The following is a 17,501-nucleotide window of genomic DNA, read 5'->3' on the forward strand; positions in this document are numbered from 1 at the left end:
TCCAGGTCCCAGGGGTGCCGTGGGGCGATGAGAAATGGTTTGTAGCCTGCAAGGGAAAGGGGTTTCCAGGGATTTCCAAGGGTTTCCCAAGATTTCTCCTAAACGCTTTTTGTCGATGGAGATGATGCCACTGCCACTTTTTCCATCACCCCGTGAAGAGGTGCAGCTTTCATCCACAAGTGAAGCAAGCTTGGGAGACAACACAGCTGTATCCCAGCTCCACACACCTTTTTTAGGGGAAAGAAAAAAATTTTAAAAAATAGCACTTTGTTGCAGAGTGACACTGGTGGAGCAGGAAGCAACTTGGAACAGGACAGCTGTCCCGTGCCACCACAAAGCAATGCTCCAGGGACATTGCAACAGCACAGCTGAGTGGCTGGAGACACCCTGGGAGATGCTCTCTAGGACAAGATGCTCTTGTTCTGCAAAGCAAGAGGTTCCATCACATTTTTGCCCTCAGATTAATGAAGCACATTGCCATAAAGGTCCCTTCTGGTCCCAGCCTTGGGAGAAACTGCTCTTGCCAGCCCAGACTCTCTCCCAGCCAAAAAATGTTGTTTTAGCTCAAAATTTGAAAGCGGAGGCTGGCACTGGGTGCCCGTCTGCGAGGAGACCCATCCCTGGATGAACTCAGGACTTTGGGGCATCCCTTGTGCACCTCCAGCTGCCCAAAGAGCTTCTCCCGTGTGACCACCCAGGGCTTTGGTGGTGTTCCTTGCCTCATTTCGGGGTGACGTGGAGGCTGTGATGGACCCAGGGACACCTCGGAGACTGTCTGGGAAGTCCCCCCCTTTGCATGCCCAGCTGCCACGCATGGAGAAGGGCTCCACAGGGACGGAGGAGCTGCCTCGGCTCGACGCCTCCTCCAGGGAAGATGTCCCCTTCGCTCCGGGGACCGACCATGCAACTGGTTTCCTGCTACAGGACTGGCCCCATGGCGATGCTCAGCCCCCCAGACCCCCCCTGTGCCTTTCCCTGATGTGAAGGGGGATGCTATCCCTGAGCTGTTTTTGGGGGGCGGTGAGAAAAGCAATGGTTCCCCAAGCTCAGGAGAAGCCTCTTGGAGGACACCAGGCTGGGACAAGGGCTGCTCCTGCCCATCTCAACACTTGGGGTGGGAACCCCAGGGCACCCATTAGCTTCAAAAAGGGGGCAAAAAAAGCCAAAAACAAACAAAGAAAAGGGACAACTATGACACACAGCACAGCGTGCACACACAGATCACACACATTTTTGAGCCACTGTAAAGGATAAAAAGGGCGAAGGCGCTGCCATATTCAAACAAAATTCTTTTATTGAAAGTGTAATGGAAATTTCTTCATATTGCTTTGATGAAATGAGCGACAGCAGCTGTAGACAAATATGCTTTTTTATAAACAAATGCAAATGGATAAGGTAAAAATAAAGCATTTTTTTTTAAGTTGTACCTTTAAGCAACATAATCACAATATATACACAAAGAAAGCTAAAATAAAGCTATGTTGAAACCAAAGCGTTTCAATCAATACATTAGATAATTACAGATTGTGTCAATAAATACCCAGTTCTTAAACTGTTTAACAGGCAACTTTTTACACAGATACCAAGTAGAAAAAAAAAATATATATTTACAATTCAGTGCCCTGGGGAACAAAAAAAAAAAAGAGAAAAAATCTTTTTTTCTTTTTTTGGCACCAACACAAATAAAAAGAATAAATTATAGAAAAAATCCACAAAGGCAGGAGTCTGTCCCCGTCATTCCTTTTTAAAAAAAAGTGTGTGTATATATATAAAATATATGTATATATTTTATATATATAAATATATATATATATGCAGAGAAACCTAGGAATGTTATAAAATATATTAGTGCCAATAAATACAGAACGGTACCAGACTTTCAACTGTCAGTATTTTTGATGCAGTCTGAAGGATAGAAACTACCACCTAGGAGATAACTGAAGGGGATTTTTCAGTCTAAAGAAACGACGACAAGAAAAAATAATAACAATAATAATAATAATAATTATATATATATATATCCAGGAAATCCTCCATCTGCCAGTAGTATTCCTACAGTCGCCCTCCCACCCGGCGGGGAGGTCCCCAGGGGTGATGCTTCGAGCGTGGGGTGAGCGCCCGCTCGCGGCCATGGCGGGTCAGCTCCGCTTCCAAGTTGACCGGCTCAATACCAGAGAATATGTACAATTAAATAGTAATAATAAAAATTAAAAAAAAACCCAAACAACCCAGCCTTCGCCATATTCGTATGCCAGAAGTTTCCTAAATCGCCGGCAGGTTTGCACGAGGCGCCTGTGGAACAGCAGGTACCAAAGAGCACCATCCATGTCGTCAGGGTTATAAACAGTTCAGCCAATGGAAAAATCCTCCAATATGTATTTTGGGAATTTTCTTCCCTCCACCTGGGTGTATTTGCACCCACCAGCACCCCACTCCCAGGGCCGCCGGGCTGGGACGCCCCAGCTGCCGCCTGCCCCCGGTGCCAGCAATGCCAGGAATCACTCCCATCACCAAACCCTGCGTCTTCCAAAGGCGGATCTGAAGCCGGGAGGTTTTAAAGTCCTTTTTTTTTCCCCCATACCGCTGGCGTAGGCACTTAGTGTATCACCGACGTACAGATTTTATGTCCAGTTACATCCACAGAAGCTGTGGCTGCCCCCTCCCTGGCAGTGTTCAAGGCCAGGTTGGATGGAGCTCTGAGCAACCTGGTCTGGTGGAAGATGTCCCTGCTCATGGCAGGGGGTTGGAACCAGATGATCCTTAAGGTCCCTTCCAACCCCTACCATTCTATGATTCTAATCTCATGGCCAAATAGTGTCATGTTCTCAGACCGATTTAAACAACCAAAGGCCAAGAGGGCCCCCCACACCCTTCCTAAACACGACGATTTCTCTCATTTCCTTAAAAAAAAAGCCTTCAAGTTTTTCAGCTTTGTTTTCAGGTGTTATTTCTTCTTCCCTCTAAAAATGTACTCAAAGGATAAAGAACCCAATAACCTTCCTATCCGTCTATTTCACTTGATTTACCCGATTTATCTATCTTAAGGAAAAACAGTATAAACAGTGCGACCCGCTGGATTTTGGAGCTGCGATGCCCTCGACGCTGGGGAGGCCGGAGGGCCCTTCCCGCTATCCCCCCCCACCGCTGCTAATGGTTCCTCTGCATATGCAGGCACCAGAACGGATCGGGAAAGATCTCATGGCCAAATCCTTCGGAAATTAAATAAATTACAAAATAATTTATGAAAAGGGAGTCAGGGTCGTTTTGTTTAAATAGAGCTAGTTCGTGTTCTGCGTTGAACGGTCGAAGGTTTTGCTTGTTTCGCTCTCCACAGCGCGATGACGGAGCTCAGACACCGTCACCATGTCGAGTCGAGGGCTGAGAGCAACCAAAGGACGCTGCACCAGCGTTTCCCCTGCCCCTGCCCTCCCACCCGCGTGCATTCGGCTCTCTTCGAAATGCAAAGTGAAGACCAAACAGCCAACACCTTTCACACCCAGAAAAACCACGGTCGGCTTTAGGACGGGGGCTGCTGAAGACCGTATTGCCCTTCCAGGGCGTTGATAAACCACAGTGCTATTCATGTACTACAGGTAGAAAATAAATAAATACAGATATATTATGCAAAAAAACCTGTGATTGTACACATAATACATCTGAGGTATTACCAATTTAAATAAGGTTTCATGCTAGTTCAAGCTTCGGTGGCGAGTTAAATTCGGGAATTTGCAATAAATAGATGAAGAATGATGATGTATATAGTGTGTGGATCTCTCCTGTAAACCTTGTCCGATTTAAACGTAAGAGCGTGTTGGGCTAAGTCTTACGCAAACCACAAATTTTCACAATAAATACAGCTTCAAAAAGTCGTCTTCAAAAGTTCCTGCAACGCTGAAACATTTCGAGAAGGGGCTGCGTGTACGACTGGCAACGTTCGCGAGGAGTATTTCCCAACAGGTCTTTTCATACAAAACACAAGGAAATTCATACGTGAAAGTCTTTTTCCCCTCCCTCCCCACCCCACCCCACCATGAAAGGTTAGAAATTTTTGCACAAACAGTGAGAGAACTGATTGTAGCTGCAGTATGTCAAAATGTCCACGTTCTATAAAGACCAAAAATAGTTTGTTTGCGTAGAAAGTCTTTTTTTTTTTTTTTCCGTTATTTTTTCCTCCTTATTTTTGAGTAGCACATCATCCTTTCGGTGAAAGTTTGCCCATCCGACTGCTCGGTTTTCCTTGCAGCGCCAGTCCTTGCCACCCGAGCGCTTCACACTTTCACCGTCTCCATCAGCGATGACTTGATGGCATCCTCCAAAAGCTGATTGTCTGTGAAAGGGGCCGGGGTTTCGGGGACGGATTCAGACAAACCAATGAGGGACTCCAAGAAACAGGAGCCCTGATCTCCGGCTTGCGGGAAGCCGGGGAAATTCGGCAACTGAAACTGTAACGCTGAGAAGTTATCGAGGTTCTCGTACTCCTTTAAGGAGTTGTAAAGGGGTCCCAAGTTATAGTCCGAGAAGGACTGGAAGAAATCGAAGGAGTCAGAGGAAAGGCTGAGGTCAGCGTAGCTCTTGGAGCAGGGCTCGGCAGGGGACGAGGTGCAGCAGGACAGCCCGTCGCAGCGCGCGTGGGCAGCATCCTCCAGCAAAGCCCCGCCGTCCTGGTTGGCGTTCTCGTCCAGGCACTCGGAGAGGTGGGACAAGTGGCCCGGGACAGGCTTGGCCTCGCCGCTGTGGTCCTCGATGAAGAAGTCAGCGGGGTGGAAGCAGCTCAGGTCACCCTGGCCGCGGCCACCCTCTTCCTCAGCATCTGAGTCGTTGAAGTGGAGGATGCGCGCCAAGCCGTCGTCATCCACGTCCGACTGGGATTTGTCGGAGGGGAGGCTCTCGTAGGGCTCCTCCAGGTCCTCGCTGGGGTGAGAGGAGATGGAGGAGTCCGTCATGTCGCTGCTGCAGCTGTTCTCCCCCAGGGCCTCCAGGTCGGGGCTGAACTGGAAGGCGGGCGCCAGCGGCACCGCACGCTCCTCCAAAGAGCCCTTCCCCGCCGCGCATCCCAAGGGCGGCAGCCGCTCCCGAAAGGGCGGCTCGGCCTCCGCCGCCTTCTCGCTGCTCTGCTGCTGCTTCTCCAGCTCCAGCTTCATGATGGTGTGGATGAAGTGGGTCTGCACGCGGGCCTGGTTGAACTCGATCCTGCCCTCGGTGTTGCCGCAGCCGTCCTTGGTGCAGCCGCAGGGGAAGGAGGTGTGATCCATCTGGGGCAGGGAGAAGCGGAGGTGGAGGGTTAGGACCGAACCCGACAGTGCAAAATCAAAACCGCCCGAGATTCGCCCGCCCCAAGAAACCAAGTAACAGCTGAGGGGTTTAAAAGCAGACTATAAAAAAAAAAAAAAAAAGACACCCTGCTCTTTTGAAGGGTTGTCATAAAAAAGCTGGATTTCAGTACAGCTGAAGTTGAAAGGTTCCAAAAAAGCAAAATGTAATGCTCCAAAAGGAGACATAAGGGCGCAAACGTGAGTTTTTATATATTGCGTCATGAGATTTAATGCCTGATCCATATCATGAGCTTCTGCCCCTCGCTGAGACAAGGACAAATTGCTCAACAGGCATCGGCAGCACCTCCACGTCCCTGCAGCTGCTAGAGGGGAGCAGTGACACGCACACCCAGCGCCCGTCCACCTGCACCCACCCGCCCCGCAGCACCCCCAGCCTGCAACCACGGCAGCGAGGGAGCGAGCAGCACCCAGAACAGGGCTCCCCAGACACAGCTGGGCAGGCACCCGTAAGAAATAAAACAAGAAATGCAATAAGGTAATTGAATACAGAGGGATTATCCCACTCTGCAGGTGGTCTGCACAGGTGGCTGTGGGCTGATGCTCATGTTTTGCTGGGAGTTGTGATATACGCCAAGGGGGAAAAAAAATAAATAAATAAAAGCAGGAGAAGAGTCCACGCCGCGAGCTCAGGCACATCCCCACGGCTGCAGCGGCAGCGCGGGGACGGCCGCACGTGCGGTTTGGGAAGCGGACGCTCTCGAGCCTGGGGGGCATCTCCAAGGGCTCTTCTCGCCTGCTTCGCTCCGAGCGCGGGCGGGAACGGATGTGTTTTACAGCCCTAACTCTGTCCTGCTTGCTCAAAAAAACCCCTGCTTTAACACAGACGTCAGCTGGAGCCGTGGCTTTTCCCCCCTCCCCATGCCCAGAGGCGAGGGCAGTACCTGACATTTAATGCCTGCCAAGCTGCAGCTGCAGGTCTCTGGGTCGCAGACCTCCCGGCAGTCGCAGCCGCAGTCCTCCCGGGACAGACGGATGTTGTGCAGCTCCCGCTTCTCCTCCTTGTCGATCTTCTTCACCCCCACGGCTTTCAGCAGCGCGCGTCTCTTCTTGGCGGGGTAGGGCTGGAGGAAGAAGCCGTCCTCCAGGTCCACGTTGCTGACGTCGATGTCGTCGTCGGAGATGTCTTCGATGGTGAGCTGGTTGGCCTCCTCTGACTCCTTTGTGCCATTCATGGTTAACTGAGGGCCAAAAGAACAGGCAACGCATTAGGGATCTGTTGGGGACATGGAGCCACCAGCACCCCCAGGTCAGGAGAAACAAGAAAGGAAAGATCTGTCCTCCATGGTGGCCGACACCAGGACCAACATCTGCGTCGGACCCCCCAGAGACCTGACAGACACCTGACGTGGAGTTCAGTGTCTTTTCCATCACTTTTCAAGGGTACAGAACCAAGCTGAAAATCCCACGCCAGAGCCTGTGTTTTCTGGAGACCCAAACAGGGTGAAGGACCAGTGCCCCCAGGTCTCAGAGAGGCTCCTATTAAAAACTGGCCGTTAACTCATGACAGCTACCCGCCCCTCACCAACCCAGCCCCACGCTCTTACTCACTTTCCATTTCAACGCTTCCAACTTCTCCTCTTTCAATTTCTCTTCGAGTTTCCCCCGACGAACGTTTTCCTGCTCCTTCGAGAACTCCGCTAGCGTGAACTGCCGGGAGGAGCTGTGTTTGCTCACCATCCCCAGGGTACAGCCCCCGCGACTAGGCACACTCGTGAACCCCTGGCAGCGTGGGAAGTAAAACACAGTGACCCGGTCAAACTCCACATTGTTCTTCTTTAGTCGCTTGGATTTCTTCAGGATAGACGCGGCTAAAAATGGGGGAAGGAAAAAAAAAGCACAAAGTCAGCGCTGCCATCCCGCAGACAGAACAGAAATATTACAAACAGGCTGTAAATGTTACAAACAGGCAGGAGCTGCAATTACTCTCTCAACAGGGACATGGTGGGACAAGGTTACAGCGTCGCTGGATGGCTTCTGCTGTTTTAGGATCTAACACTTCAAAGGTGGGACGAGGATGGAGAGGAAGCTAAGCCAAGTCCTGATGCATCAGAGTCACTGAGCAGATTCACCCAAGGAAACGGCTGCTGCTTCTCCTTCCCGCTTGACTTCCTCCAGGAAACATACATTTGCTTGTTCTTCACGTGCAGCAGAGCGTAACGAACAAGTAACAAACCGTGCCTGTCTTGCTCTAAACCCAAGCGTTCAGGAGCTCATGGTCTGCTCCCGGGATGCCAGAGCACCGACGCCCCAGCGCTGCGCGGCTCCAGCTTTTGTGGCAGGGCAGAAAATAGCCTGAACGGCTGTTTTGCACAGAATCGCAGACTTGCAGGGGTTGGAAGGGACCTCTGTGGGTCATCTAGTCCAACCCCCCTGCGAAAGCAGGGTCACCTAGAGCAGGCTGCACAGGACCGCGTCCAGGTGGGGTCTGAACATCTCTTTTTGTGGCACTTCCTTTCACCATCCACTGGGAGGAACTACGAAGCTACGGTTTATTCTCAAGAGACTCATTCGAGAGCAGCTGCAAAGATGTCGATCTTCATGCAGGTGATCCCAGGGTAAACACGGCAATACACGACTCTGGTTTATCTCAGACTGCTGGAACACGCCACACACCGTTTAAAGCGGGGCCTCTCCAGAGGTACCCAGTTCTGCGCGTCTGCACGTGCAAACGGAGCAAATGAAGGTGGACTAATCGGCCAGGGCAGTTTTGGAGTCAGTGAGTTTCCACGAACGTAGCTGGGCGCGGCGGTACTGGGTTACGGAGCCGCTCTTCCTGCTGCACGCACGTGAGAGTCAGCGACGCACAGACTCGGCGGTGGGGTTTTTTGGCTCCGTTCTCTGCTGGTGCATGGATGTCTCGGTTGCCACCACGGAGAATATGGAAAAAAACCACCCCAACCCGGAAAGGATGGGTGGCAGCCCTGCTGTGGGGAGCCAAGTGAAAAGGCTGCCGAAAACGCCAGGGGCTCGGCTGGTTTGGCTGGCCCCGAAGGCTGGGAAAGTGCGAGACCGGACAGTTAGCTGCACCCACATTTCACAAGTCTCGCTTGCCAAAATACAGCATTTCGGTTTCATATGGGGGAAAAAAAAAACCAACAAAAGCAGCGTTCACCCAGCTGCGTCAGCAGCTTCTGCTGCATAGCTGAGGCTTTCACACTGGGCTCTGCAGTCGCTTTGATGGTATCTTTGCACCGCATGTTGCATTTTCATAACAACCTTGACCCAGTCTTCTAAAACGTTAGCTCTTTATCAAGAGGCAAGTTAACCACCGCGACCATCTACTGGCTGAGCTCCTGCACTTTGACATTTGCTTCTCCCTCCCCACGCCCCCCCCTCCGAAATTGTTTTCCCATTCCTGACCCTTTTCCAGTTGAGCCAGAGAATACAAAAAGTTCATTGTTTTGTCACAAAACCTGGGAAGACAAGCAAGAATGAGATTCTTTATTATTACAAGACTTCTAAAGCCTTTTCAGACCACTGCGTGTTTGTGTATGTCTGCTAAGTGGACCTTAACTGCTATATACAGCGGGTGTTCAGGATAATTTACTAGGCTGGACTATTTCTCCTCCGTGAAGATGTTCCCCTATTGTCCTTTTTATTTTCCCCTTCAGATGGCAGATAAAGGATTTTACAACCTTGTCTTCTGTATGTTTTCCTAAAAGCTCTCAAAACTGATATTGCTGGGAAAACAACACAGCGTTTATCTGTACTAACAGCGGAGGCAATGTCAAACGTGTCATGTTCTTTGGCAAAGTACCCAGCTTACGTAGGAAACGGGTTCTGAAGTGGTAATTACGCTACTGGTTAATCATTTTTAAAACCCAGCGTCACGGGCCTTTGCTGTCTGTTTAGTTTTTGCCTATGGGATAGCTTGACAGGGGACTGAGGGATGGTGGGACGGTCCTACAGCACCGGCTTGGAGGCACCTGCCCCTGTCTGCACACCCAGGTGCTCAGGCTTCTACTCCTGGAAATCTGGGCTCCAGCAAAAAAAATTACAAAGGAATGATAAATGCTGGGAGGAAGGACTGAGGAAGACTACCCCAAGGATACGGGCCAATTAGAAAATGAGGATAAATGGGTGTAACGCCATGGAGCTGGCGTTATGGCCGCTTCCACCCCTGAAGCTGTGCTCCAAGGGGCTCTCTGCATGGACAGAGGTGACAACTCACCCTCACGCTACACAGAACCTGTGCGTGGGAACACACGATCCCAGGAAAGGGGCTGCCGGGGATACTCACGGGTGAAGCTGGGTGTTAAGGCAGAGCTGGGCTTGGGCTCTCCACGGGAGCTCTCCTCGTCCGACTCCCAGCCTGAGGATGCCGAGGAGGAGAGGGGGGAGCAGGAGGAGGAGGAGCAGTAGGTGCTGTCATCCCCCAGCTCTTCGTACTTCCTCTTCAACACTCCGCTCATGGTGACGCTGTATTTTTCATATAACTGGAAAACAAAGGAGAAAAGCAAAATAAAGCGAGGGAAAGAGCAGCAGTGTCTGGTGATGAGCAGGATGGCTTTAACCCCCAGCAAGGCTTTCCCACCTGGCTACTCAGGTGTGATTCCCAAAAAGTGGTCCCCCCAGAAACCCCCACACCTCACTACCCTCGCCGTGCACACCTGCTGAATTTCTGCCCCATTCTACGACGCTGCAGAAAAACTCGCTATGACAGAGAGCAAACTGTCCGGAAACCAATTCAATCAACACAAATGTTATCAAACAATTAGTATTACATTTTGCTTACTAATTCTTTCATGTTAACTCCTTACCCAGATCGCTTTCTATGCAGTTACAGCTTTAACGTCTTGCTAATTACAAAAATCAGCCAGTTTTCAGAGAACAATCTGTTGGCATGATTTACTTACTACAGCCCCCTGGGGAAACAGACTTATTAAATGAAGCACTGAAATACAAATATATCAACTGTGAAGAACAGCCCTGCTCCTCACGGTGCCTTTCATAGTCAGTCCCCCATTCAATAAGCTATTCTTGTTTAGGCTGGGTTATGTATCAAGCATAGTAGCAATTAAAAAACAACGCAGCTAATTAAAAACAACGGAGCTCTGTACTTGCCTAGATTCCTAAATTTCCTGCATGCTTTTCCCCTGCTCATCATAAAGGAGAAAAGAAAAAACAGAAATAACTTTGTTGACTCTTTTAACCTTTGCTTTTATGAAGTTTGCGGGGTTTTTGTCTCCTCAAATTGCACAAAAGCTACACGCTTTGCCTACAGTAGGCCAACGGGTATCAGAGCCCACCAAGCCTGGGATGCTCTTGCATAGACAACGGACTGTTTCTCCTTTTAAACACTGGCAACACCACGCCAGATGCCCCTGCTTCTGCAGAAGTCCCTGCCAGCTTATTTTGAAGCCAGTGAGCCATACCCAAAGCCCAGACCCAGGCTGCTGCTGGAGGACTGACTCGCTTCAACCCTGTCCCACCGGGCTGTGAGGCACAACCACGGTGGGAGAGACGCAGCCCCAGCCCAGAAAATCTCTCCGGCAAGGAGGGGAGAGCCCCACCGACGTGAGATGCCACGACCACGTGCTTCAATGAAACCAGAGGTAATACATAAATTCAATAAAACCAGAGGTAAGACACAAAACCAGCTACTGGAGAGAGTCCAGTGGAGGGCTACGAGGATGGTGAGGGGACTGGAGCATCTCCCCTACAAGGAAAGGCTGAGGGAGCTGGGCTTGTTCAGCCTGAAGAAGAGAAGGCTGCAAGGGGACCTTATAAATGCCTATAAATATCTCAGGGGTGGGTGTCAGGAGGATGGGGCCAGACTCTTTTCAGTGGTGCCCAGCGACAGGACAAGGGGCAACGGGCACAAACTGAAGCATAGGAAGTTCCGTCTGAACATGAGGAAGAACTTCTTCACTCTGAGGGTGACGGAGCACTGGAACAGGCTGCCCAGGGAGGTCGTGGAGTCTCCTTCTCTGGAGATATTCAAGACCCGCCTGGACAAGGTCCTGTGCAGCCTGCTGTAGGTGACCCTGCTTCGGCAGGGGGGTTGGACTAGATGACCCACAGAGGGCCCTTCCAACCCCGAACATTCTGTGATTCTGTGAAGACACAAAACCAGAGGTAAGACACAAAACCTAAAGCATCCCTAAAATGCGGATGACATTGGGACAGACAGGTAGAGCCCCGGGACAGTGACAGATATCGGGGGTGTCAGGCACCCCGTCCCCTCCCGCCAGCCGAAACTCCTCCACCAGCCACTTTTGTTCTCTGTAACCGTAGCACTTTCTCACTCTCTTTTGCATGTCTGATGTTAATTTAAGTCTCTGAAAAAGAAAAAAAGAAAAAACCAAACCCACTAAACCCGCCCTCCCGACAGCCCTGAGCAGGCTGCACAGAAAACACCCTGGCTTCAGAAGCTCCCAACGATGGGATTTCCAGTATCTCGACAGCAGGACGGGAGCACGCGCGGCGCCTGCAAAGCCCTGTGCCAGCCCTCGCTAATTATGTTTACCAACAGCTTCCCCGGAGACAACAGTCCCCTAAAAGGTCACAAAAAAAAAAAATAATAATCTCTGGATGAAGCAGTTCCTCGCCCAAAGTTAGTAATTCACCGCAACGCGTGCCTACGAGGCCACCGCCTCCCCCATGTCCCCCTGAAGCTGGGGGCCAGGGAGACGTGATCCCCTCCATCCCTCCTCCTCCTCCTCAGCAGCCCGGGAGCTGCAGGTGGCTTTGCCACGGAGGGGTGGTTGTTTTTTTGGCCTTAATCCAGACCAGATGGGGAGAAGGTGGATTTGGCCACCCTCCAGCCCCAGCAGCACACGTCCTACCTGACACCTGGATTAACCCCTCTCCTGCCCACGCCCCAGCAAAGCAGCGCTCGCAGGCAGCCACGACGCCCGACCCAGCGACCTGCCTGCACTTACAAACCTTTTACTTTTTTTTTTTTTTGGTGCCTTCTGCTCTGCCTTGCATTTGCTTTAAGAAACAACTAGGAGCAAAGAAAACCTCCGAATCCCTGCTAGGGGTCCAAATCAAAGCCTGGGCTGCAGCCAGAGGTTCGCTCATCCCAGCTGACCCCATCGTCCACCTGGGGTGGCCCAAAACTTTGGGGAAAACAAAAAAAAATATCAAAAAAAAGCACCCCAAAAAAACCAAGAAACCCACACAAGGCTTCAAAGAGCATCAGTTCGTGCTGCAGAGCAACCACTCGCCGCTCCAAAGGACACGTCTGATGTCACTGGTGAAGGATGCCCCAGTCCAGCCAAGGGATGAAAGCCTGTAGGACACATGTCCAACGGCAAACGCCCTGGGAGATGCGCTGCTGACCACATCCAAGCCTCGCGGGAGACACCGGAGGGTGCTGGAACAGCCAAGGTCACAACGCTGAAACAGGGATAACTCCCAGGTCCGGACCAAAGAACAAACCCACCCAGATGGCATCCATTTCTAGTGGGGTTCACCTGGTCTGCAGCACTCTGGGAGGAGCGAGAAGGCGACCAAGCCAGAGCCAAGGCAAGCTGTGTATAAGATGGTACAATTTTATTTACTTATTTTAAATACTATCATCGCTGATTAGCCACGTCTGGCAGAAGGATGAAGGGAAGTGCGTGCATCTCCCATCTGCAAGAATGAGCCAAATGCATTGGAAAAAAACCACCTTTGGCAGGCTGTCTTATTCCAAACACCTATTGTTTTGTTAATGCAAAGTAGGTGTCGTGCAAACATGACTCTCAACTAATGGGAAAAAGCCGGTGAACCTGTTGCCCACCAGCCAAAACACATTAATTCTCCCCCTTCACGCCTTCCCCCTCTTTGCTGATTTATGGCTGTGATGTTTTCCAGGTCAAGTTTTCAAACCCTTCTCAGGAGCTGTACGTGACGTGGTAGCGGGGCTGCACCCATCGGCGTCTACTTGTATCCACCCCCAAAAAATCCTCCAGATGGGCGTTTCGCTGTCGAGGCAAAGGCGATCCTCCGCTCCACGCCCCGGCACCTGGGAGCAGAATTCACGCCAGCGATTTGGACGCTGCCTTGAAAGCCACTTCGCCGAGATCACTGGCCGCTCAGCCAGAAAAACCCAGAGGCCAATTCAGACACAGCGAGGGTATTTTAACTGCAGCGATTTCGCAAGTAATCTTAAACCCGCGTTGATGTCGTAGAAAGAAGTCACAAAAATGTGCACAGCAGCATGAAACAGAAAAAAAAAATATATCTGTGCTTGCCATTGCAAATCTCTGCAGGCACCACCGAGCGCAGGATTTTACCACCTTCTCCTCTTCTTTTTTTTTTTTACATAACCTGAAACAAAATAATCCTATCTTCCTTTTAGTTGCCAAAAAAGACATTCTGTTCTTGGCTAAGACTTCTTACTCATCTATTTTACTGAAAACAGCTTTTGGAACAAGTACATAATGCAATGGATCAAACCCGCAGGAATTCCTCTCTGGCACCAGAACTCCCACTATCCTGGGAATACTTTCTAACAAATATTTAGCCCAGATGTGCATTCCTTTCTTTTTCTCTCCCTCCTTTTTTTTTTAAAAGCATTAAAGTTTGGGTGGGGGGAACGAGGAGGGAGGGGTGGCTGTCTAGCTGGGGGGAAGGGAATCGAATCTGCAAAGTCCCATTTCTGGCACTCAGCAAGTCGCAGGGCAAAGCCCTAACACACTGGAATGCGAGGAATTAATGTTTTAACTATCCTCCTCTTGGACGACGTCTCAACAGTAAATATTTCGAGTAATTTAGATTTAAGAAGGTTTGGCATTTGCTTAGCCAAGCTCAGAGGAAGGCAACTAAAAACCCTACCAGTGTCCAGTTAGCCTATTTAGAAGGGACTGCACACAGAGGCGTCGCGGCTTGGGGCAGAGTATGCGGAGAAGATGTGTCGGCGCTGTGCTTTGGGGCCGTACGCGTGCTCTGCGCCGCGCGGGCGAACGCAGCAGTGCAAGCGAGGCGAGGGAAACTTCTCCCAGCAGCTCCAGCGGCTGCATTTGGTTGTGCCACAACTCCCAGGGCACTGCAGGAGAACACCTATGAGCAAGGATATTTTAAATTTCGGGGTGTCCCCTCGGTGGAGCATCCTCAGGAATGGAAGGATCCCAAATCCGCGCATGAGCTATTGATAGCAAACTTTCTTCTGCAAAGCAATTTGGGTAAAAACAACAAAAAAACCTCCAAACCTCAGTGCAATGCACTAAAAGCATTTACTCTTCCAGTGGCTTTTTGAGATGGTTTGCTGGCTTTACAAGCACAGCCGCCTGCCTGCAGCCCGGGAAGCCAAAGCGGACCCTTCCCGGCACGCGGGGACGAGGGCTCGGGCGCCAGGAGCGAGTTACCGACTCCGCCGAGCCGTGAGTCAGAGCAGCTCCCGCTCCCTCCCCGTCAGCCGCAGGCGCTGCGCAGGTCTAGCAGGGAGTAAATATTAGTTTAAAAAACACCACTGTGTATCTGAGCCAGGTACGGCTCTGAGCGGCGCTCGCGGAGCAAACCTGGGGCAGTTTTGGGGGTCGGTGTGTAGTTGCACGCCGCCGTTTGTTGTGGGTCAGGCAACCTTGGCGCGAGTATCGCCAAAAACCGGTGCGGAGCCGAGCCTCCCGTTCAGCTATCCCAGATATTTGACGTCTAACAGCAGCGGTGATTCCAGTAACGCCTCTGGGTTACTTAATAATCACTGTGCTATCAACACTGATTCATGGCTCGTTCATTTAACTATTTTAATTCTTCGCATATTTACCTAAGTGGTTTCCCCAGCGCCGCTGTGACAGCCTCCACCATGACACCACTTCCCAATTTCGGGGCCGACCGGGGCCAAGGGGAGCAGGATCAGCCCTTTGGCATCCCCCAGGGCACGGTCCCGCGCGTGTTCCCAGCCACGCAAGCCGTGCTTTCCAGTTCAGACCAGATTATTTTCACCCAGCTGGGTCTAAGGTTTCATAACCTTGCTCCGGTTAAAAATAGCCTCTGCCTGCTATGCAACAGCAAAACTCCAAGTGCCCCGTGCCACGGAGCAGGAGCATGAATCAGTTCGTAGCACCACGAGTTTATTCTCCTGCCAGAGACCGAGCAGGCAGAACACCGTTCCCGGGAAGAGCATCGGAAGCATTTACTCCACCTACTAATTTTCGGAAGGCCACAAAGAAAAAGGCTTTTCAAGATTTTTCTATCAAGCCCTTCTTTCTCGCTGACAGCTTGAAAGGTAAATAAGAAATATCAGCAAATACATTAAAGGTTACCTGATGGGGCCCAAACGAAACCAGGTTCAAATGTACTCAGCGCAGATTGCACCGTAATAAATACGAAAACGGCGAAGTGTGCTTTGTCTAGGAAAATCCTCTATTTGATTACACCTCATGAATAATTCACCCCAGGTTTCCATATTTGTCCTCCTGTAGGTACACGCCGTGCATTACCTTGCCTGCTATAGATACGCACACAACCTCCCGCGCTGAATTATTAAAGGCTTGCCGGGAGCTGCAGAGCCTCTCGGCGCGGAGAACGAACGCCCCATCCCAAAGATCAAACCCCCGGCCTCATCCGCAAAGCACCCAGCGGAGGGGAAGGGGGGAGGGGGGAAAAAAAAAAAAATTCTCGTGGAGAAAAAAAAAACCACAATAAATAAAGAAAATAAATAAAATTACAATAGTAGTTGCCGACGAGCTGGCTGTTCACGAGCGGCGTGACTTTTTGCCAGTGGCTGTTCTCCCTCCATCCCGCCCAGGCGATGGGGTCCCAGGCGTTCCGAGGCAGGGCTGCTTTGGGAAGGGGCTGTCCCTGTCTGTGTGTCCCCCCCTCCCTACAGCGACATTGTGTAACTGGGAGGTGACAGACACTTCGGGGGGGGGGCAATTAAGGAAAAAATAAAATAAATACACACTGAGAAAACAGTAAAAAGAGTAGTTTTGGGGGTTTTTCCCCCCCCCATTTTTTTTTCTCTTTTTCTCAGGTGCGCGGTGGCAGTCCGGGTTTCGGGGGGGGGGGGGGGGGGGGCTGCCGGTCCCCGTCCGTCGGTCCGTCCGCGAGCCCGTCGGTAGGTGTTGCTGTAGCGACGGGAAAGCATCCCCAGCCGGGCAGGTTCGGGGAAGAGCGAGCCGGCAAGGCTCCGTCCCTGCCCCCCCCCGACCCCTCCGCCGCCTCGTCCGTCCAACACCAGAAAATCGGAACCGCGGCCGTAAGAGATGGAGCGGAGCCTTAACAGGGGGAAAACTCCGCGCTGCTATTTACTACCCGCGTAAATCTATGGGCAGTGGTGTGTACACACAGCGCAGGGGGTTCGGCCGGTGGGAAAGTGCGGGAGGGCTGGGGGAGAAGCAACCCCCCCCCCCCCCCCGCCCCGAAGAACGCGGTCCCGCTGCCCCGGGGGTCCCGGGCCAGCCCAGCCCCGCCGGCTCCCCCGGACCCGGGGCGGGAGCAGCCCGGCGCCGCTCCGGCGCCTGCCCGGCTCTGGAACCGAGCCGGACCCCCCCCCAACCCCGCGACGGCGAGGCGGGACCCCGCGCCGCATCCCCCGACGGGGCGAGCCCCGACCCGGCTCCCCTCTTCCCCCTACCTCCGGCGCGGCAGCGGGTCTCGGCGCGGCGGCTCCGGCTGCGGTGCGGTGCGGTGCGCGGCGCCTCCCGCTCTGCCGGGGCCGGGGCTGACGCCGGGGCTGACGCCGCGCTGCCCCTTTTTTTTCGTCAGTGGAAAACTCCGGGCTCTGACGCAGGCGGTGACAGGCGCGGGGCCGGCGCGCGACCGGCCCGCCCGGCTTCCCGCCTCCCCCCGCCTTCCCGCGCGCCCAGGCGGGGCCCTGCGTCAGGGGACGGCGGGATGGCCCCGCCACGCCCCCTGCCCTCCCCTGGCCACGCCCCGCCCCGCGCCGGGAGGGGCCGGGGGGGCCTCAGGGGCTGGGGAGCGGCCAGCGGCCGGGGGCTGAGTGCTTTGGGGGGGGTTTGGGTCCCACAAAGGGCTTGGGGACCCACGGGCGGGCTTGGACGCCGCAGCAGATTTGGGTCCCACAAAAGGTTTGGATCCCTGCGTGGGCTTGGGGACCCCCAGGCACAGCCTGGATCCCGAAACAGATGTGGGCACCACAGGGGACCCACAGGCAGGCTTGGACCCCAAAACAGATGTGGGCACCACAGGGGGTTTGGGACCCTGGAGCAGGTGTGGACCCCAAAAGGGGGTTGGGTGCCTTGACAGGTTTGCATCCCACAAGGGCTTGGGGACCCA

At 52.5% G+C, this 17,501-nt stretch overlaps 1 protein-coding gene across 1 annotated transcript; it reads right to left on the reverse strand.

Annotated features, from left to right (window-relative positions):
• Positions 1 to 1,294: 1,294 nt before the first annotated feature.
• Positions 1,295 to 16,949, reverse strand: CSRNP1 (cysteine and serine rich nuclear protein 1). Its single transcript, XM_075419834.1, has 5 exons — positions 16,840 to 16,949; positions 9,574 to 9,769; positions 6,882 to 7,141; positions 6,215 to 6,511; positions 1,295 to 5,252 (listed from the first exon to the last, which is right to left on the reverse strand). Exons 2-5 carry the CDS (start codon positions 9,743 to 9,745, stop codon positions 4,269 to 4,271), a joined length of 1,713 nt encoding a protein of 570 aa, XP_075275949.1. The 5' UTR covers positions 9,746 to 9,769; positions 16,840 to 16,949; the 3' UTR covers positions 1,295 to 4,268.
• Positions 16,950 to 17,501: the final 552 nt, after the last annotated feature.

The sequence above is a fragment of the Opisthocomus hoazin genome, chromosome 4 (genome assembly GCF_030867145.1).
Source record: "Opisthocomus hoazin isolate bOpiHoa1 chromosome 4, bOpiHoa1.hap1, whole genome shotgun sequence".
Lineage (NCBI taxonomy): Eukaryota > Metazoa > Chordata > Aves > Opisthocomiformes > Opisthocomidae > Opisthocomus > Opisthocomus hoazin.

Excerpts from the sequence above, each read along its gene's own strand:
- CSRNP1 (XM_075419834.1), bottom strand. The coding sequence starts at position 9,745 with ATGAGCGGAGTGTTGAAGAGGAAGTACGAAGAGCTGGGGGATGACAGC. Across the intron at positions 6,512-6,881 it reads TGGAAGCGTTGAAATGGAAA|TTAACCATGAATGGCACAAA; the intron begins GTGAGTAAGAGC and ends TTTGGCCCTCAG. Across the intron at positions 5,253-6,214 it reads TGGCAGGCATTAAATGTCAG|ATGGATCACACCTCCTTCCC; the intron begins GTACTGCCCTCG and ends TCCCTGCCCCAG.